This window comes from Trichosurus vulpecula, chromosome 1 (genome assembly GCF_011100635.1).
Source record: "Trichosurus vulpecula isolate mTriVul1 chromosome 1, mTriVul1.pri, whole genome shotgun sequence".
NCBI lineage: Eukaryota > Metazoa > Chordata > Mammalia > Diprotodontia > Phalangeridae > Trichosurus > Trichosurus vulpecula.
This window is the reverse complement of record NC_050573.1, coordinates 500,947,014-500,968,982: the sequence shown is the minus strand read 5'-3', so window position 1 is coordinate 500,968,982 and position 21,969 is coordinate 500,947,014. Positions and strand designations below refer to the sequence as shown.

At 40.2% G+C, this 21,969-nt stretch overlaps 1 protein-coding gene and 1 pseudogene across 1 annotated transcript; both read left to right on the top strand.

The window, feature by feature from the left end:
• The first annotated feature begins 215 nt into the window (after positions 1 to 215).
• Positions 216 to 3,761, top strand: LOC118840690 (annotated as a pseudogene).
• A 2,010-nt stretch (positions 3,762 to 5,771) lies between these two features.
• On the top strand, positions 5,772 to 21,349 carry CDO1 (cysteine dioxygenase type 1). The gene is made up of 5 exons (XM_036740306.1): positions 5,772 to 6,245; positions 11,392 to 11,469; positions 15,836 to 15,990; positions 18,842 to 19,011; positions 20,624 to 21,349. The coding sequence occupies exons 1-5, from the start codon at positions 6,076 to 6,078 to the stop codon at positions 20,648 to 20,650; spliced, it is 600 nt and encodes a 199-aa protein (XP_036596201.1). The 5' UTR covers positions 5,772 to 6,075; the 3' UTR covers positions 20,651 to 21,349.
• Positions 21,350 to 21,969: the final 620 nt, after the last annotated feature.

The window sequence follows — 21,969 nt, the reverse complement described above, 5'->3', positions numbered from 1 at the left end:
ATTCAGAGTGCACTGATTTTGTCTAATATTATATGTCCATATCCCACACCCAGGGTAAGTCTCTACCCCATGTTGTGCTGTTGGGTGGAGGTGCTTAGTCTCTAGATAAAATGGCTGGCCTTCTGTGCTGATCTTCACCTCTTGGGGTGTGTCTGTCCTCATAGTGGTAATAGGTTTCAGGGCCTCCTGGATCTTTGGGGGTCAGAGCACTAAATATGTGGCATCCTCCAGGTACCTCTGGTCATAGTGCTGCAGACTTCTGGTACCTCTGGGGTATCCTCATGTTAGCATTACCATCACAGACTGGTCCTTGATGGCTCTTGGCTTCTTCCAAAGCCTCAGTGTTGTGTGTTTCAGACCACCCTAGAGCTTCCTCTTCCTAGTCCTCCACTGATCCTGTTTCCAGACACAGAAATTCTACCAAACTAGGAGACCCTGGCACTGGCTTTTCTGGTAGGCCCTTATTGCGTACAAGTTTGTGACTGCCATCTTCAGAAGTTCTGGGCTGATTACAAGTATTTAGTGTACTTTCTTTTTAGATTTCTTCATCATTATTTGGTCTGGTGCTGTTTTAGGGTTTTGATTTTTTTTGTTTCGGTGTTTGTTTGGGGTTTTACCTGCCTCCTTTCATGCAGCCATCTTAACTGGAAGTTCTACCTTTCTATTAAGGAGAATAATGTGATGGCATCAAAAGGACAGTGAACAGGGGAATAGAAAGGGGCAGGAGTGGTAATGGAGGTCTAGCACTCCTGATTAGCAGGGCAGAATCAGCTTCTCTTTCTTTTAATTCCTCTTCTCCCATAAGGAGGAGAGACAGAAATTGAATGAGTTGAATAAAAAGGGAACAAATCTTTCACTTAGAAATGGAGATGGGGAGAGGAAAAGAGCAGGGTCCCTGGGTTTGTCTTCTCCAGCTTTTCCTTCTCCAGCTCATTTTCCAGGTAAGGCAACTGAGGTAAAGAGGGTTAAGTGACTTGCCCAGGGTCACACAATAACTGTCTGAGGTCGGATATGAAGTCATGAAGAGCAGTCTTCCTTACTCCAGGCCTCGCACTCTATCTACTGGGCCACCTAGCTCCCCATCTTAGGGTATGCTTCTCCACAATTCAAAACTTTTCCAAAACAGTTGAAACAATTAGCACCTCTACTAACAATTAATTAGGGAGACTGAGAAGGAAAGCAGCCCATACTCTCAGCAGTCTCTCTGGTCTGACTTTTAGCTCTACTCAGCATTGTCCTATAAGGGTAGCCCACTAGAGTTCGAGAAGAAGGGGGCAAGGAAGGAGGTGCTGCTGATCCTGCCTACTGCCCTTCCACGTGACTTACAGAGTTCTTCAAGCCAAGTTCAAGATATCAATGCCCCTGGGGCCCCTGGGTAGAAAGTCTGTTCAGCTGCTAAAGGCATCCCCAGAATGCTGACTCCCTGTTGCATTTTTCACTACCTACCTAGCCAAGAGGCAAGGGACTATTCAGATGTTAAAAGTCAAATACTACCTTAAAATAGATAGAAATCATAGGTTATATTTTTCACAACTATAGAAAAGGGAAGAATGTGAACAACTAGACATAGGATGGAAGAAATCATAAAAAACAATCTCATATATAAGATTTTAAAACTCTTGCACACACAAAAAAATCAATATATCTAGAATCAAAAGGGAAAAAGATACATATTAGGGGAAATCTATACATTAAATACCCATGATAAAAATCTTACATACAAAATATATAGGAAACTGACACAAATCGATGGGATTAAGGACCATTCCTTAATAGAAAAGTGACCAAAAAACATGGACAGTTTTCAAAAGAAGAAATATAAACAAGTTATCTATAACCAGTTTTTAAAAAATTCAAAATTAAAAAAACCCTAACATATCACTTCACATACATCAAACTAACAGAGACAGTAAAAGATGGGAGTACTCATTTTTGGAGGGTCTATGAGCTCTCAGTCTCCCTAATTAATTGTTAGTAGACGTGCTAATTGTTTCAACTGTTTTGGAAAAGTTTTGAATTGTGGAGAAGCATACCCTAAGATGGGGAGCTAGGTGGCCCAGTAGATAGAGTGCGAGGCCTGGAGTAAGGAAGACTGCTCTTCATGACTTCATATCCGACCTCAGACAGTTATCGTGTGACCCTGGGCAAGTCACTTAGCCCTCTTTACCTCAGTCGCCTTACCTGGAAAATGAGCTGGAGAAGGAAAAGCCAAACTACTCCAGTATCTTTGCCAAGAAAACCCCAAATGGGGTCACAAAAAGTCAGACACAACTGAGTAACAACAACAAAATACCTCAAAAATGGTCATTGACAGAAAGAAAAGATTCATACATACAAAAGTTGTCCTATCACCATTATTTGTAGTAAGAAGAAACTAGAAGAAAAAAATATCCTCAATGATCAGGGAATGACTGAACAGTCTTAAATATAAATGTAATAGGATATTAATGCACCATCGGGATGACAAACTGAGGTGATATAGTATATGGTGATAAAGAGTGAAGAAATCCCTTTCAGTCGGAGCTACAGTAAGGTGCTATGCAAGCAGCAATGAGTTCCCCAGCTTTCATCCTTCTCTCACTGACTCTCTTCCTCCAACTGCAACACCTTCCCCCTCTGTAACCACAACAGAACAGGCCATCTCCTTTGCCCAGGACTTCCTGTCCGGTGGCATCGCTGCTGCCATCTCCAAGACTTCTGTGGCCCCGGTTGAGAGAGTTAAGCTACTATTCCAGGTGCAGCATCAAGTGAAGAAATTGCTGCAGATAAGCAGTATGAAGGCATAGTGGAGTGTGTAGTCCGAATTCCAAAGGAACGAGGGGTGCTTTCCTTCTGGTGGGGTAACTTAGCAAATGTCATCAGATATTTCCCCACCCAGGCCCTCAACTTTGCCTTTAAGGATAAGTATAAGCAGGTGCTTTTGGGAGGAGTGGACAAGCACACACAGTTTTGGAGGTATTTTGCTGGCAATCTTGCCTCTGGTGGTGCAGCTGGAGCCTCTTCTCTCTGCTTTTTCTACCCCTTGGATTCTGTGAGAACCCGCTTGGCCACTGATGTTGGGAAATCTGGCACTGAGAGAGAAGGCCTGGGAGACTGCCTTGTGAAAATCACCAAGTCTGATGGAATTCGGGCCTTGTATCAAGGTTTCAGTGTCTCAGTGCAGGGTATCATTATCCACAGAGCAGCTTACTTGGAATCTATGATACAGCAAAGGTATGCTCCCAGATCCCAAGAACACTCATCGTGATAAGCTGGATGACTGCGCAATCAGTGACTACTGTAGCAGGTGTGGTCTCCTATCTTTGATACAGTAAGGGGGCGAAGGATGATGCATTCTGGGTGCAAAGGAGCTGATATGCACACTGGGACAATTGACCGCTAGAAGAAGATTGCTGAAGATGAGGGTGGCAAAGCTTTCTTCAAGGGTGCCTGGTCCAATGTTCTTAGAGGCATGGGTGGAACTGTCCTGCTTGTTTTGTATGATAAAGAAAGTAATCTAAGTGCATCCTAGTTAAAAAAAGAACCTGTGAATCTACATTATGTAGAATACTTAACCATACTTAGCATTTTGGACCATTGACCTTCAACAAATTATCCAGGCCAGAACATGTTTGTAGGGGAGCCAGGAAAACCCTTAGAAAAAGGGACTCATGTATTGTGATTCATTATTCACACAGTGGAACTGACGAAGATTCAGTATATTGATTCTACTGGTTTTGGGGGGAAAATAACAGTTACTGTGGGTCCAAGGAGGCAGATCAACTGAGACCATCTAGTTTAAATGCTCTTTTGTAGGACTATACATTTGTGTTTAAGCATTTATTTAAAAAATCATGTCTCCCATTTGTACTTAAGCACTATATATGCTATTTCGCACAGCTGACTATTTAGCAGTTATGATGATTGGTGCTGGGCATTCTGCTGTAAAACAATAAATACACAGAAGACTCTAAGAAAAAAAAAAGATTGAAGAAATCAAGCCAAATGAACGAACAATACATACAATGATAAATAAGGTCAATATTGATGGGCAGCAAAACTTTGCTGAGTACAATGGTCAATGTTAGTATTGCACTATCGAAGGTAAAGGACCCATCCCTCCTTCCTGTTATTTAGATAAAACTAAATGTATGGGAGCAATGCACTTTGTAGGGGCTGGTGAGTATTAGGAAGTTTCTTTGTCAGAACAAAACGTATTAATATTTTTAACTGATTGTGATCCTACATTCTAGAAAATATGTATTATAAGATTCAAGAGCCATTCTCTAACAAATGAAGAACTAAGGAAATAGTAAATCTTTTTTCAATAATATTTTTTTATTCCAATAACATGTAAAGATAGTTTTCAACATTCACTTTTATAAAATTTTGAGTTCCAAATTTTTTCTCCCATCCTCCCTCCCCTCCCCCTTGATCCCCTCCCCTCTCCCCCAGACAGCAAGCAATCTTATAAAGACTATACTTGTACAATCATATTAAACATAAGGAGATGATAAATCTTAATAAATCTCTGATGCTCATTATTCTGTCTGCTCCCATCTCCTTCCTGTCAAAGAGAACCTCTAATTAAATTTCATTCACCACTCATATTTTCTTTATGCTTAATAGTAATTAGCTTAACAAGTATTCTGTGAAATATCTCTAAAATAAAACTGCATTTCTTCATCATGTTTGTCACCAGAAAGCTTCTTCAATTCAGGTGCCAAACTTAAAGAGTTTCTTTTTTCAACTGAAATATTCTGAAACATCTGCTTTAATAGAACCCTATAAATTATTGCTGGAGACAAGAAAGCATGTACTAGTAACTAATTGATCCACTGGTCTGTTTATTTTGTTGAATAACATCAATTCTTAGATAATATTCAATTTGAGGAGGCAGTGTAGTGTATTGAATTGTACTAGATTTGAAATGGGAAGGAACTGGGTTTGAGTTTTGACTTGCCACTAATTAGGTGTGTGATCTTGGACATGTCATTTAATATCTCTAAGCCTTGGTTTCTTCTGTAAAATGGATATAAAGTACCAAACAAGGTTGTTGTAAAGAAAGTATTTTGTAAACTCTAAAGCACCTCTGTAAATGTCCATTATGGTTCATTATAAAACATTAATCAAAGTAGGCAAATAATCTAAAAGAGTATATTTTACCACCTATTTCTCCATTCAGACCCTTTTGGCCCTGTTTTCCTCTTCTGTCAAAAATAATGTATTCATTAGATATTTGTACATTTAAACTTTTGCTTTTTTAGAGAACAGTCGATTCACATTTTCCTCCCGAATGTGCGTAAAGCTACCAAGTGTCTTAAGAACCAATTCCTTCCTAGAGGACGAGAAATTTTAGAGAAATAGTCAACTTTTACTGTTTTCTAAACTCAATATCCTCCACTAGATTCCTCAGACCCACTTGAGATTTGGCTTTGAGGGTGTGTTTGGGGCAGAGCGGGGCAGCCCAAAGGTGGAGGGCAGAGAAGGGGGATGGGATGCAGGATTAGGAAGCAGATGCTTAAAATTCGCCCGAGGGAAATGGAGGAGGGCGAGAGTAATAATGTTTAATTAAAAACAAACCAAAACAAGCTGCCACCTGAATCAAGGGCCCCTCTTCTGAGGGTCCTCGATAAATTCTGGAGCCGGCTGCTGATTGTCGCATCTCCACAAACATCCCTCCTCCTCCTTCTTTCCACCCCCCCGTGCGCGGTTGGTACATCCCACTGTAACACTCCCCCCCCCCCCCCCCCCCGGCTCTTTAAAGGGGAGCGCGAGCCTGGAAGCCACCGAGTTGGTCTGCAAAGGGAGGGTCGTTGCTTTTCTGGGCTTGTAATCGAAGCCTCTCTATTGGTCATCGACCCTGCGCTTTGGACTTTTGTGTGCAGTGTTTTTCCACTATTCTTTGGTTTGGGTTTATTGTTTGCCCGGGCATTTTGTTTGCTTGCCTCCTTACTGGTTGGACCGGGGGAGGGGGCGTTTCGGGTCCTTTCCCTTCCCCCACACACCGGCTCTCGTCCTTTACCTCCTCGCTGGCCGCAAGCTGCGGTTGCTGCAAGAGACCAAGCCGACTAGCTGGCGAGCGGAGGGACAAGGATGGACCATACAGAGGTTCTGAAGCCGCGGACCTTGGAAGAACTGATCCGGATCCTGAACGAAATCTTCTCCGGGGACAGCATCAACGTAGAAGAGGTGCAGTCCATCATGGAAGCTTACGAGAGCAACCCTACGGAGTGGGCAGCGTACGCGAAATTCGACCAGTACAGGTGAGCGTCCGGCAAGCGCCGCTTACTGCTGCTTGGCCGGTGCCCCAGCCTGGGCTGCTGCCTCCTGGCCTGACGGGGCTGGCAGGGGCTCTTAGCCAGGGGAGGGAAAACGAACCAGTGTCTTCTGGCCCCCTTCCCAGTGCCCGAGGCCCCGCCGGAGGTTCAGGACTGTTGGGGGAGACGGGCCCCATGGTCTCCATCTCCTGCGTTTTCAGTGCAGCGAAGTGCTTTTGGATTTCGGCTCTTTGCAGGCAGTATCCTCCGTGCTGTCAATCTGGCCGGGAACTTAGAGATCACACCCGTCAGATGTCAGCACAGATGACAGATAAAGAGACTTGAGGCCCCGGGATGAAGTGATTTGGCCAAGATTAGAATGATAGTAAGTGAGGCAGGCATTAGGAGCCCAGGTCTTGTAGGGAGGAAAGGTTTCTGACAGTCCCGTGACTTTGATTACAGAGGGATGAGAGAAAAGGTATCCCGGGTTGCTTGGGGGTCCCTTCCCTTATCCCATTACTGTTTTCTGGACTCTGCCAAAGCCTAGGCTCCTGTTCAGTTTCTTCTAGATACGTTGGGAGCTATACGCCGGGTCTCTGCTCCTTAGGGCAGCACTATACTTCACCACCACAGTCTGGGATGAGGAAAATTCTTTGCCAACTTTCCAGGCTGCTCAAGGCGTATTTTTGTGGGCTTGGACTTGGCACGTAGCTCTTTTGGGGCGGGACCACTGAGGAGGGCCCCCGGGAGGGCCGCTAGACGGCTCCAGAAACTTCTTAGATCATTCCCCTTTAGACTTCTACATACGTGTACTAGAGTTGGATGACTATCCGCACTGTCAGAACAGAACACACACCCTTCCCTCCCTTCATCCTGGATCCATTCATATTCTCTCTCTCTCTCTCTCTCTCTCTCTCTCTCTCTCTCTCTCTCTCTCTCTCTCTCTCTCTCTCTCTCTCTCTCTTTCTCTCTCCCTCCCTCCCTCCCTCTCCCCCTCTCTCCCTCTCCCTCCCTCTCCCCCTCTCTCCCTCTCCCTCCATCCCCCCCCCCCCGCTCTCTCTCCCTCTCTCTCCCCCCCTCGCTCTCTCTTCTCCTCTCCCCCTCCTTCCCTCTCTTTATCTCTCTCCCTTCCCTCTCTGTTTATTGATGATGTTTTCCCTAAATTTTCCCCATCACTCTTGCTTCCTATTGATTTTTCCGTCTTCCACCCTCATGACCATCACCACCACTCCACGTAACAAGTAAATGAAACAAAGTGGTTTCATGGATAGAGAAGTGGACTTGGAGTCAGAGAGACCTGAATTCAAATTCTGATTGGGATACTTTACTAGTTTTGTTACCCTGGGCAAGTCATTTAAGCTCTCTGTGCCTAAATTCCCTGTGTTTGTAAAATGAGGAGATTAGACTTTGGATGACTTTTAAGGGCCTGCAGAACCAGGGAAGATAGATCAATGCATTGGCCATGCCTGGAAATGTATGCCTTCTTTTGCACCCATGATCCACCACTTCTGCCTGCAGCAAGACAGTGCTACACTTCGCTGTCCGTTCTCTGAAATCATGGCTGGGATTACAATGGGTTGCACTCTGATTAGCATTTTGAAGTCTTTCAGGATTATCTTCCTTTTTACTATTGTGGTCACCACAAAAGTTCTCCTGGCTCTGCTTATTTCTGCGTCAATTTGGATAAGCCTTCTGAAATTATTCTGAATTCTTCAGATTCGTTTTTCTTATGGCACAATATTCTTACCCTATATTCAGAGACCCCAATTTGTTCCGCTATTCCACAATCAGTGGTCAATTGATATCTCCCATCTTTGCCACAGGCCAGTTCCTCCCTTTGTTTCATGCTTGCTCCAGCTTCTCAATCCAGACTCTGTTCACACTCAGTTCTTATCGTTTGATTCATTCAAAAACTGTTTGACCTAGGCTAGGCAGCAGCGACTGATGGGGTGGTTCTACACTCAGATTACCATGAAAAAGTACTGCTCTAAATGTTAACTGTATATGTAAGTCCTTTCCTTGTTTTTAACGTCCTTAGCTGTTCCCATGTTCTGTCTGGTGGTGCTTTTGCTGGGTCAAAGGGTGCGTCTATACATCATCTTTATTTTTCTAATACAGTTTTCTCAGGTACCTCTTGTTTTGTGGAAGCAGTGAGCAGCTTAGAAAGCAAATTAGAAAGATTCCAAAAAGTTGCCTTTTCTTTCCTTCCCTCAGGCTCTTAGTGGAACTCAGAGGGTAGGACTGCAACAACCAATCAAGCAGTCCTGAAGCCTGACACTCCCAGGCTTTAGCCAAATCTGCCACATTGTATGTAGTCAGTGAGCTGCCCAGTGTCTAACTCTTCCACCTGCTGGATGAGAGGGAAGTAAGGTATTGGTGAAAGGTAGGTACAACGAATGAAGATCTCAGGTTGCTATTTTGGAGCCTTGGCATAGAAGATTCTCCACTCAGAAGCTCCTTTTTTTGGTGGAGGGCGGGGAGGGGTCTGAATCCACTGGCAAACTCACTGATCCATGGCAGAGTTCTCTTCCAGTTTTATATACAAACAGCCAGCACTCTTCTGTGAACTTGTACAAATGTGTATAGAGTAGTCTTTTACGATTTCCATCTCCTCCCCACACACTCCCTTTCCTTCCCCCAGCCCTGAAGCAAATTCTATCTAGTTCTAATTGGTATAATTGTCGCTGATGTTTAAAGCCAGTATTAAAATATCCACTAACTTCTAGGAAGGTAAAAATTGGGTTGTGTGTAATTAGCATCTCACCTCGAAGAAGGGCCTTCTAGGATGCCTTAGGAAACCCCAGCTCCCTTCAGGTCTCACCTCAAGTGCCACCTCTTACTACAGGCCTTTCCTGATTTCCTCCCCCTCTTCCAATTGATTGGTTGGTTGTATTCTTCTTTCTCTTCCCAAAAAGTATTTTGTATTTATGTACATCTTTCTCATGAACACATACACCAGTGAAATATAAGTGGTTTAAGGTCAGAGGCTATTTCATTTTCTGTCTTCGTATCCTTAGTCCCTAACCAAGTCTGGCTCTTAATTGGCAGTCAAGGAATACTCTCATTGCAATGACACCTTAAAGTTACCCCTAGGGCCTGCCTTACATTCGCAAGTGTGTTGTGTTAGTACTCAGATATGAACCAGAAGTACTTATAAATCACTTCTTGATAGTCTTCTGACTTTGCTTGTTACATTCACTTACTTAATCAGGAGTTTGTATTTACATCCCTAAAAACAGATACTCAGTTAAGCCAAGTACAACAGGTGAAAAGATTAAGTAGACTAATGATAGCTCTCAAGATCGTGCGAATACCCCCAGCTCTTGACTTGGCATAAGTAACCATTCAGTCACTAATGGTTCATCTGTAGTCTTCAGCTTTGCTAGGAAAGAGCAAGTACTTTAACTAAGTCTCAGTTTTCCTCGTCTGTACAATGAGGAGGTTCGAGTATATGGCCCGAGTTCTAAATTGAATCCCTGGATTCTATGAAATGCTTGCCTAAGAGTTCTGCTAAGGGAATTCTGGTCTGGGTGCCTTGCACTGGGGAAGGATTCCACATTAGCGCAGTTCCTGCCCTTGAGGTATTTACTCCACAGCAGAGGAAACTAGACTAACCTCTGGGAAACAATTAGAACTTGAGATCATATAATTAAGAGCTAGATTGTAATTAAGGCTGCAAGTAGGGAGTGAAGATTGCCTAGTGCTTTTGTTTACATGATTTCACTCGATCCCCACAAGTCGAGTACCTGAGTCAGGTAAAGTTCTGTTAACCTGAGCTTCAGTGAAAATAGATTTGCTCATAGTGATAGAGGCTTGAACTGTGTCTTCCAATTTTTAGTTCAGTGCCACTTCTACTTTAATACTGTCTAAATACTACAGGAGATGCCACAAATAAACAGGGAACTGGGTCAGTGTGCATAATTTTGACAATGTTAAGTGTTAAATGCTTTATTAAAAAAATTTGTTTCAATGATACCATGCACAGCCCCATATAATGTAATTTAGGAGAACTAACACCTTTTTAAAAAGGGCATTTATTAAGCAACTCATCCATAGCACGTGTGTAGATTATGTAAAATAGGCTACTTGGAGGTTTCATTGTTTTCGCCCAGATACTTAAAAGGGCATTGACAAATAGATGCCTATAAACAAGATATAGAAAAGCATAGCAAAGGGTCCCTTTCCTTAGAATTTATCATTAAATAACCTGCATTTTTGTAATGAAACTTTGCTGAATTAGAATTTTATAGATGACAACTCTTAGGGCAATGGAAATTTGTAGAACTTGAGGTAGGTGTGTGTGTGTGTGTGTGTTACATTTTTAATTTATTGTAAGCCTAAACTATTCTTTGAACCTCACACTTAAAATGTGGGACAATTCTGCCCACATTTTAACTGTTTTCCCACCCAAACCCCCAACTTGTTGCTAAACAAACAAACACGCACAACTTTGATTAACGGCACTTAGTTTTGTTAGGACTCAGCTATGGATAATTCTACAAAATTAAATACTAAGACAGCTTTTCAGTGATATATTGTTTCTAAAATCCTTATTTAGTTACAGAGAACAATTGCAGCACTTTTGCTTGGAACAGCAAAGAACTTTCCAAATTGATATTCTGTAGAAATAGCTTTGCTGTGTTCTTTATCTGGTCAAAGAGATCAAGTGCAGACTGCTGGAATTTCCTTCCCCTTTCATTCCCTTTTCCTTAGAGTACAGATAAATGCTGGGGGAAATTCAGTAACTCAGAGAAAGTTCTTAAACATCTAAGAATGAGATGCAAAGAAATTTTTTTCATGCTATAACTGTACCATATTAAAAATAGAAACTAAGCAATTTTCATTTAAAATATTAAAAATTTCTAACTATAGCAGTGATGGGGGTGGGGGAAAGGAGAGAAAGTGAAGAGACTAGTTATAAGAGCTCCAAACTTGGGGTCAAGGGACAGATTCATGTCCCTAATATGACATTTAGCAGCTATGTGACCTTAAACAAATGAATTAACCTCTCTCAGCCTCAGATGCCTAATTTGAAAAATTGAAGTATTGTATTAAATCTCTAAAGTGTCCTCGTAGTTTTGAGTTTTGGTATTTTATTTCTGGTGCCTCTTCAAGTAAAGTATATTTAAACTTCTGGCATTTGTTTTCTTAGGTATACTCGAAATCTTGTGGATCAAGGAAATGGAAAGTTCAACCTGATGATTCTGTGTTGGGGTGAAGGGCATGGCAGGTAATAAATCCAGAAAAGCTTATTAAACACAAGTTTGATGCAAGGGACTGAGCTGGGCAGACTTTGAAGCTTCAGGTTTCTCTCCCTCTCTTCCCCTCCCCCCCCAAGCTTTGTTTTCAATCTCATTCATTTCCAAATATACCCCACCAACCCTACTTATTAAAACCATCCCTTTTAACAAAGATTTTGAAAGAAATAGGAAAGACAAGTTAGTTCAACAATACTGGTATATTGGGTTTTTAACTTCCAAAATTCTCTGAAATCATCTGCTTTGTCATTTCTTACATTACAAGTATTTCATTGCATTCGTGACAACAATTAGGTCAGCCATTCCCCAATTGACAGGTAGTTCCTAAATTTCCAGATCTTTTCTCTCTTCTCTCTCTCGTTTCCCTTCTTGCAAGCACTTAATAAATGCTTATTGATTGACTATTCCCTTCATGGTATTATCTTCTCCCTTAATCATACCTCCTTCTCCCCACCTGTTTAAATGTTGAATTTGGTGAATTGCCACACCTAATTCTTCCTGCGTGTCTGTGTGTGAATTCATCCCTCCTTTGGTTCAGATAAGATGGCAGATAAGATCTGATGCCTACCCTTTGTTCTGTGTCTACATGAGCTTCTTTTCACATGAGAAAAAGAAAGTTCTATTCCCCTCACCCCTGCCTTCTTCCTTTTTTCAACATTAGTATAGTCCTCCTTTTACCTTTCCTTTTTCTTCCCCTCTTCAAACACTCAGGACAGAATTAAATCCACCGCCGACCAACTGCTTTACTTACCAAGTACTTATTTAATTTTCTCAGTGCTCTTTGAAGACCGGTTCTGAAGGGACATTTGTTTGTTTTTTTCCTATTAGAATGTTTACTCTTCATCATTATGCAGCCTTCCAAATGCTCAAATATATTTTCCTTTCTAGGTTTCTTTTGACTTATGTGTTCACAACTTTAAGTTCCTACTTAGCTCTGATCTCATAATCAGGAATGCTTGAAAGTCCTCTTTTCCATTAGAAGCCCATTGTTCTATTAGTATTATACTCAGATTGGTTGGTTAAGTTATTCTTGATTGTAAACCTGTATCTTTTGTCTCTTGGAGTATTGGATTCCAAGATCTCCAGTTTATAGTAGAAGCTGCCAAGTCCTGTGTGATCCTTGGTTCCCTGGTACTTGAATTTTCTTTTTCTGGGTACTTGAAGTATTTTTGTCTTTGACCTAAATGCTCTGAATTTTGGCTATGACATTCCTGAGACATTTTTTTCCCTTTGGGAGTTTCAGGAGGTGATTGGTGGGTTCTTTCTATTTTTACTTTGTCCTCTGATTCTAATAGATAGTTTTCATTTCTTAATTCTTGAAATAAAGTTTCCAGGTTTTTTTTTTAAATCTTGATTTTTTTTTTTTCAGGAGTCCGTTGATTATTTTCCCTTGATTTCTTTTCCAGGTCACTTGTTGTTAGTAGCACAATACCTTGTATTTTCATTTATACTTATTTACCTTTCATTTTCACCTAGTTTTTTCAGTATTTTAATTTTGTTTTAATATTTATTGTTGTCTTCTGTTATTATGTCTTTTTTAATTTTCAGATAGTCCATTACTTGCAATAGGTTTCATGCTTTCTATGCTAAGCTATTTATTCTCCTTTCAATTCTTTCTTCCAGAGTTTTTATTTCATTTTATTTCATTCATTAATTCATATTTCATTCATTTCATTTTATTCCATTATATTCATTTTATTTTATTTCATTTCATTTTCATTTCATTTCATTTCATGTTGTACTTGCAGGAAATCCATCTTTTTCCTTAGAGTATCTGTATGTAGTTCTTAAGATGTTTCTTTCTCCTAGGTTGGATTTTTTTTGTATCTACAGTGATTTTTTTTTATATTGGATAGTATCTTCAGTTTACTCATATCTTAGTTCTTAAATCATGGCTTTGTGCCAGGGCCAGGCTCCACATTCCGCCTCATTGGATGAGGTCATTGGCCTTGCTTGACCTCACCATACATAAGTCACCTAGACTTCCAAGCCAACCTCCACCTGCCAGGATTAGCTTTCTTCCTCTTCTCCCTAGGACCCTGGGAATTCAAACCATGAGATCTTCAGGCTATCTATGAAATCTCAAGACAGTTCTCTAACCTTTACATTTTTATTACCTAACAACATATACAATGTCCCACACCGCTTACTTTTGCAATGAAGGGAAGATGGTAATGTTTTCTCCCAATCTTCTACAGGACCAAACTTGGTCATTATAATTATGCAAATTCTGTTTTGGTTTTTTAATTTCCTTTTACATTGTTGTAGTCACATGTATTTTTCCTGATTGTTTACTTCATTCTGTATTATCTCATAGAAGTGTTCCAATGTTTTTCTGATTTCTTATAGTACAGTAATATTGCATTAAATCCACATAGTCCAATTTGTTTAGCCATTCCAGTAAAGTTACTTTATAATTAGTTGGGTAGTATGACCTAACAAAGGGGCCAAAGCCAGATCTTCTCATGGAAGTCAGCACACAAAGCTCTAGAATGGAACATAAGTGTGTAAATATGGTAAATGCATTTACCTGTAATATAAGCATCAACTGAGATACTGCTTATACATCAAGTGTGATAAATGACTACTTTAACGTGATTTTTTTCTGTTTTCTGTAGACCCAGACTTTATATTTTAATTTGTGCTGCTCTAATTTTAGCCTGTTGTATCTTGGGTTTGTATGCAGGCAACATACAAACTTAGAAAATCAGATAAAAGGAATGTCTATAGCAAGAGGGGGAAACACCTATCATATCTCATAAATCTTCCCTGCCTCCAGTTAATTGTCTGGTTTCTTTTTCTAATATGTTGTATGTTAAATATTAAGACTTTTTGAGAGACAGTGACATGTTAGAGAGCCAAGTCAGCCTCTGAGTCAGGAAAACCCAGGTTCACAGTCACCTTTGACACATCCTGACTTCATGACCCTTAATCAAGAAGAAACCATTCTTTTTTCCTTCATAAGTGGTTCTACATTTCACACTAGAAAATCAAAATTTTCATAGAATTACATGGAATATTTAGTGACAGAGAGTGTGTTACATATCACCTGGCCCAACTCCCTTCACCTTTTAGATAAGTAAACATATTCAGAGAAGTTTGCCAGTGATCGTGCTGCAGGATAGTAACCCAGAATCTCTCTAGATCAGTCTAGAACCCAGGTCCCCCAATTCCCAATCCAGTGTTGCTTCTACTGAACAAAAACTGCCACCCCTTCTTCATCTTAAGTAAAGGTTTGAATTGAATATTTTTATGGAAACAGCCCTAAACAAGACTTAAAGCCTGACAAGCTAATTAATGTTTTACCCCAGAAATGAGTAGCAATAGGATAATTAGTGACTTTGTTAATCATTCTTTTCTGCTGTGTATTGCCTTTCTATATGAGGACATAGCAAACTATTCCTATTTTCTTAAAGAACCTCCCTTTAAACACCTTCCAAAGTTTCTGAATCTTTTGGGGAATAGTGAAGATATGTATAACTTAAAGCTAGCTTGAACTTAGTCCTCTCACTTGGGAAGAGAGAAGTGAATGTCTTAAATCACATAGAAAGATATATTCTAGTGCCGTCTTATCTGATAAATGCATTTAGTTTATGGAGACAGGACTTGTAACACCCTCTGCATTCTTGACCTTGGTGCTAGATCTACTAGGGTCTCACAGTGTGAAATGGGTACAAATAATGGTCTTGCCTGTCCCAGGTGTGGGGAACCTGCAGCCTCAAGGCCACAGGTGGCCCTCTAGGTCCTCAAATGTAGCCCCTTGACTGAATCCAAGTGAAAAGGCTACACTTGAGGACCAAGAGGGCCACCTGTGGCCTTGAGGCTGCAGGTTCCCGACCCCTGCAAGCCCAAAGTTCTGTTACTGTGTACATCTAATTACTTCCTTGAAAGTTTAGTTTGAGTAGCCCCAAAATATTTCTTCTCATAGTCAACTTTAGTTTTTTCTCTTACCAGGTAAATTGGGAAGCTCTCTCAGAAATTCTCTAAAACTAGCTGGTATTGCTATTTAGCCTGGGTTTGCATCTGAAATAAGCCCATTCCCATTTTTGCTGATCTCTGTGGTCTAGTAGCATGCATGTTTAGTCTAATCTGAATAATGTTGGCTAAGTCGTATAAAAATATAGAAACAACGTAAAATTCAAGGTAACGTCCCTTCATGGGGAATTAGTTTGTTATAATCTGTGTTCTGAAGAACAGTTTTTTGCTATTCCAACCTGTAGCCGCCTTATATTCCAATTCTGTAATCACCATTGCTTCCTTTTATAATACCTCTGTGTACCAGGCAATCCACTGAGTTTAGTTGTCATTCTCTGTGTATATGTGTGTGTATATATGTAGCAGTATCCATGATCATACAGACTCCCACTGCTTTCTGAAGATGCTGCAAGGAAACCTCAAGGAGACCCTCTTTGCATGGCCTGATAAGAAATCCAATGAGATGATGAAGAAATCCGAAAGAATCTTGAGGGAAAACCAGTGTGCCTACATCAATGGTAAACTACTCACTGACCTTTCCTACTCTCTCTTTATTCAGGACGTTCTGCATAATGCTAACCCTGAAACACTATCACCATATCCGTCATGAAGGTTATTTAGACAAATACTATGTTGGCTTCTCTAGGTTTTCAGCCATTTAGAAAACAACTTAAAATCAGCCTAGAGAAATTCAGTTCATTCAAATGTGTCTGTTATGGTAGGAATGGCATCTGCTTTACAGAGGCAAAGCCGATTTTCCTTGGAAAGGAGACTGTCCTTGGGATAACATTTTGAAACATTGGCTTAGTTTCCTTGATGCCTGAGGGGAGAAAAAGGCCCAACCCATGGAGAGTTGGTGCTCTTGAGTTTTGGCAGAAAGCCCACTGCCACGAAGATACACGCTCCCCACTTTTAAAGAAACCCTACTTCTTTTTCCAGCTACAACTACTTGAAGATACTGTGCTGTATTTTGAGGGGATTTAAGGTGTTTTCCAGGGGCAGCTAGGTGGTACAGTGGATAGAGTGCTGGGCCTGAAGACACTCAAGTGAGTTAAAATTTGGCCTCAGACACTTATTAGCTGTGTGACCCTGGACAAGTCACTTAACCCTGTTTGCCTCAGTTTCCTTATCTGTCAAATGAGCTGGAGAAGGAAATAGCAAACCACTTCAGTATCTTTGCCAAAGAAACCCCAAATAGGGTCATGAAGAATAGGATAGGACTTTAGAAGCTAACCCCTGAATAAGATGCAATTTTTGTTGTACATTCTAAGTGCAGAACATTGTGGGAGATGCCAAGAAATGTGATAGAAGTTGTTCTGAAGCAATTTACAATATAGTAGGGAAGATGGAGCATATCCTATGTACTACCTCGTGTCAGTAATTATTAAGTCTATACCACAGCAGGCTGAATATTGACTTAGAAAAACAAATTGGGGCACCTAGGTGGCACAGTGAGTAGAGCACCGGCCCTGGAGTCAGGAGGACCTGAATTCAAATCCAGCTGCAGACACTTGACACATGTACTAGCTGTGTGACCTTGGGCAAGTCACTTAACTCCAATTGCCCTGCCAAAAAGCAAAAAAAAGAAAAGAAAAAAAAACAAATTGACATAATCTATGTTGTATTTTTATTTTGTTAAACATTTCCCAGTTGCATTTTAATCTGTTTTGTGACATGTCTGGTTTATATTACAAACAAGCTGAGAATGTGGAAAGATCACTTTTAGCTGAGTTGATGAAGATGGGAGGGGAGAACATTCCAGGCTGAGGGAGTAGCTTGAGCAAAGCTGTAGAGTTAGGCTCCCAAACTGGTATGTTCAACCAACCTGATTCACCTGCTGATCACAAAGTTGAAGGTTTTTGAGGGTAGTAAGTAGATTGGTGTCAGATTGTGGAGGGCCTTGAATTCTAGCCCAAAGAATTTGGACTTTCTTTTATAGATGATAAGGATTGGAGGTTTTTTTCGTTTGGGTTTTTAGCAAAGCAGTGATATGATTAAACTGTCTTATACACTGCTTTGCAAAATACTGAATTGGAATATGAACGTCTAGGGAGTAGTAAGAATTGAACTAGGGTGGTAGGAGTGAGATTAGAAAGAATGGGCCTAAATAATTAGGGCCATTAGGTGGCATAGCAGATAGAGTGTTGCACCTGGAATCAGGAAGACTCCTCTTCCTGAATTCAAATCTGGCCTCAGGCATGTACTAGCTGTATGACCCTAGGCAACTCACTTAACCCTGTTGCCCTCAGTTTCCTCATCTGTAAAATGAGCCGGAAAAGGAAATGCCAAACCACTCCAGTATCTTCGCCAAGAAAACCCCAAATGGGGTCACGAAGAGTCAAACATGACCGAAAATGACTAAACAACAACACATTATGGAGAGAGAGAATCAACAGAACTTAGCAACTGCCTAACTGAATTTGGGGGGAAAGAGGAGTCAAAAATAAAACCGTGCTGTAGAATAATAGCAGTACTGTCTCGGGCTACTTCTTCACAGGTACCAGTGACTTAACTTCTACTACTTTTGCTTTGACTATTTTCTTTACATTCCTCCAGTAAGAGAAATAAGACGTTAGTAAGCTCTCAAGCCACAGTTATGATTATGTCCAAGTTAGTGCATGTTGAAGGAGTGCAGATTATCTCTCAAAGGTGTTAAAGTAAACATGCGGTCCCAGGGCGATGGCTATTCCAAGCCTTCTGAATGGCTTCCCAACCTCTGTCACCAGCTTGGGTTGGTCATATTTTTTGGAGGTGGGGCAAAGGCATCATGTAACATGAGGAAAGCTATTTCCCTTAGTTCCAATGAGCAGATTGATACGTGGGCCAAATAGACCACATAATGCCTCATGTGGCTGTCATTTGATAGCCTTTGATACAACAAGATAAAAACACAATCTCGACAGATGCTAAGCAGTTAGATCTTAAAACCAAAGGCAGATCACAGTGGTAGTCATTTCTATGTGTATGCTGTGGCAAAAAATACTGTTCACTAGCCTATAAAATTAATTCTACATCATAACAATAGCAATCAGAATATCATTCTTCCCTTTACAAAGATATATATATATGTGTGTGTGTGTGTGGCACCTTCTTTTAAAGGAGAAAAATCACCATATAGCAATTGGACAAAGACTATATATAATCGTAATTTTAGTTTCTTAGGTCTGCTTCCATGGTAACATTTATACCATTTATACCATTAAATTAATCGAAATTTCCTACAGACTCCTGGGTTTAAGAATCCTTCTGACTGATTCTAACTTTCATTGAAATGCATGTGATTTGAACTTGAGTAACAGATTTGTTTTACCTTTAGACCATGACTGGAATGTTCAATTTGTTTAGTCTCTCTTCTTGTCTCCTCTCTAGATTCTATTGGTCTACACCGGGTGGAGAACACAAGTCATACAGAACCTGCTGTTAGCCTTCATTTGTATAGTCCACCTTTTGACACTTGCCATGCCTTTGACCAAAGAACAGGACATAAGAATAAAGTCACGATGACATTTTATAGCAAATTTGGAGCAAGGACTCCATTTGTAAGTATGAAATTGAAGAAATCCTTATTAACCTCTCAGGTGAAATTCCTTGACCAGTCCTGGGTCGGGGTTAATATCTAACACAAAGTGTTACCAACACATTGTACCTTGGGTTTAAAGGATACTTTGTTTGGCATTTGGGAGGGAATTTGGATCTCCTTGAATTGATTGAAATCGGCTTTATAGGTTAAAAATAAGTTCCACACTTGTTCCTTTTCTCATATTTTGGGCAATTCAAGAGCATTGAGAGCTTAGCCATGAGTCTATAGATGAGAGGAATTAAAAAAAATAAGTCAATAACATATAATAACAAATAATAATGACCATAATAATAGCTAGCATTTATATAATACTTTGGGTTTGCAAAGTGCTTTAGATATTGTCTCATTTTATCCTCACAAGAACCCTGGGGAATAGGTGCTATTACTATCCCCATTTTAGAAATGAGGAAACTGAGACAAAAAGGTAAGTGACTTGTCCAGGGGCACACAGCTGGTAAGTGTCTGAGGCCAGATTTGAATTCAAGTCTTCCCGACTCCAGGTCCAGCGTTCTCTCTTTCCACTGCCTGACTGCCTCAGTGTCCCCTTACTGGTTCCAGAGAAGAACATTCTCCGTAATATGTGCCCTTCACATTTGTTCTACGTAGTAGTCAGGAAATCTGGCCTAAAGCTTCAAAATCGTTCACGGCAGTAATTATTACAGCATGTTCTAGACTTCCTGTTTGTATTTCATTCAGTTGTTAGTATAAGAGAACATTTTCCAACTTTCCAGTGTTGAGGATTCTTGGCAAATAATCGGTTAGTTCTAAGTCTATAAATATTTTTTAGGCTCCTGTTTCTAGGGGAGCATTTCCTTGAGCTGTCTAGATTAACCACAAGGTTCATCCTTTCTATTTAACCCTTGTTGACCTCATGACTCTGACCTATGTCAAGAGAAAACTGTGTTAGGTTCTTCAAACCTTCCATAAACAACTTTCGTAAGAGTAGGATGGAAACTTTAAATTGGTCAATTCAGAATTAGAGTGGAAGAGTTAATTCAGATCTTCTAAATTCCTTGAGAGAGAAGCCCTATCTCTAGACAATGAAGCAGGGAGGTCAGGAAGAGTAAGCAATGAGAAACTGCCCTGAAGTACTTTACCCACTGAAAACTGCCCAGAATAGGGCCACTATTTAGGCTACTGGAAAATTGACTGATTAGAAACATGAGGCATAAGTCCTACCACCTAACTTTCTAACGGTAATCTGCACTAATATGTTATGACAAACCTGTGTCTAATTAAATAACTGGGGACTTATAAGAATAGTTTTTAGTTTTTAGTAACTACCTTATATTCTAAGATAGGGGTATTATGACTGCTACTTGGCATATGAGCAAGGACTGCTATAATACTTACCAGTTGTGTTGAGACTGCCCTTTATTAAGTAGCAGAATTGTGTGGATCTATTTCTTCACATTGCCACAATCTTAAAGGGATGCTTTCTCTAGTATGTGGTCAATAGTTGAAGAACATTATTGTAGGTTGAAGTTTCTGTTCTCTGTCCCCTTGATATCCTCAGCTTTTTTTTTAAAAGATAGTCTCTCTAGTGAAAGTATCTTTTTTTTCTTTTCTAGGCAACAAGTTCATTGGAGAACAACTAAAGAGATCCAGCCACTAGAGTATTTTTCCTTTTTCTTTCTTTTTAAAGTATGCTGAAATCTTTAATTGTGGACAAAGAACCACCAATCACTTGCTGTCCAATAGTACCTTTAAATAAGATGCTTAGAGATATATTAGGGCAGACTTCTGGCTGCTTGTAGTTACCTTGAATGAATGCTAATGATAGGGGACTATCTGTGTGAACAATGCCAGCAGATACTGGAGAGGAGAGATCCTATTGTTATGGTCTTTATACTTGGAAGACCTAATCAGATGCTCTCTTAGGCGTCTCTTTCTCATCCTTATGGTTCCCTACTAGGAAAGACAGTGAAGTACATTTGACAGTTTTTGTCCATCATAATTAGCAATAATTAGCAATAAAACCAAGCCTAAGACTTCATAACCCTACCTTTGTTATTCTGATGATTAAGTATACAGATTTATATTATATTTTATGTTCTCTGATTTCTCTGGGTTTCCATCTTCACAAATTCCTCTTCTGTGTATAGGTCACTGTGTACAGAGACACTCAAATCAGTTTGCCCTTTGGTTGTGAAATAAATCGCAAGGATGTAGTTGGAGTTCACAGCAAAAAGAAATCACAAGTGTGTTTTAATGTGACCAAATGCCCATGTAAAATACTTTTTGTATTGCTACCAAAATTGTCAGGTTAACTTGAATAAAACTAAATTTGAACATAATTTGGAATGGCCTCATGCCTTTCTAGCTACTGCAACAGGGAAACTCAAAAACTAGGCTGCCTTCTACTTATCACTTATTATTGTAAGTTACACCTTTCTCCTCTTCCCCTAGAATAGTTTTTCTAGTTGGGAGTACAATAAATACACAAAGCTTTTAAATGTTTTCCTAGGTTTCCAGGAATGTCTTTTTAGCTATTCCTAGTAAGAGGCTATATGAAAATAAACTCTTTCCATGGGTTTATTGATTACCCAGCACAAACATGTCTCGTCAGTTATACAAGAGAAAGTTAACTTTCATCTTGTCTTCATGCAAGGCTAAACTTAGAAGGATAGTCTTCTCCCCACACACAAAAAGTAAAGAAAAGGTTTTCTTACCCAAAATTCTACACTCAATTTGCTGCCATTATTACATCTAGTAGGGGATCAAATGCCTTTGACAGGCCCATAATTCAGCCAGAATTTGTTTACTAGGATTAGAACACTATTAGAAGTTTATTGCTCAATCCTGAAGCAGAGTCCTGCTTACTTTTATGCTGTTACTAATTCATACTTGAATAGACTCCAATAAAGACAATTGAACTACAAGAATTTTTAAGCACCTCATTCCTAAGTGCCAAGTC

Coding starts and splice junctions, on each gene's coding strand:
- CDO1 (XM_036740306.1), top strand. CDS start 6,076: ATGGACCATACAGAGGTTCTGAAGCCGCGGACCTTGGAAGAACTGATC. Junction 6,246..11,391: donor GCGAAATTCGACCAGTACAG/GTGAGCGTCCGG, acceptor TTGTTTTCTTAG/GTATACTCGAAATCTTGTGG. Junction 11,470..15,835: donor TGGGGTGAAGGGCATGGCAG/GTAATAAATCCA, acceptor GTATATATGTAG/CAGTATCCATGATCATACAG.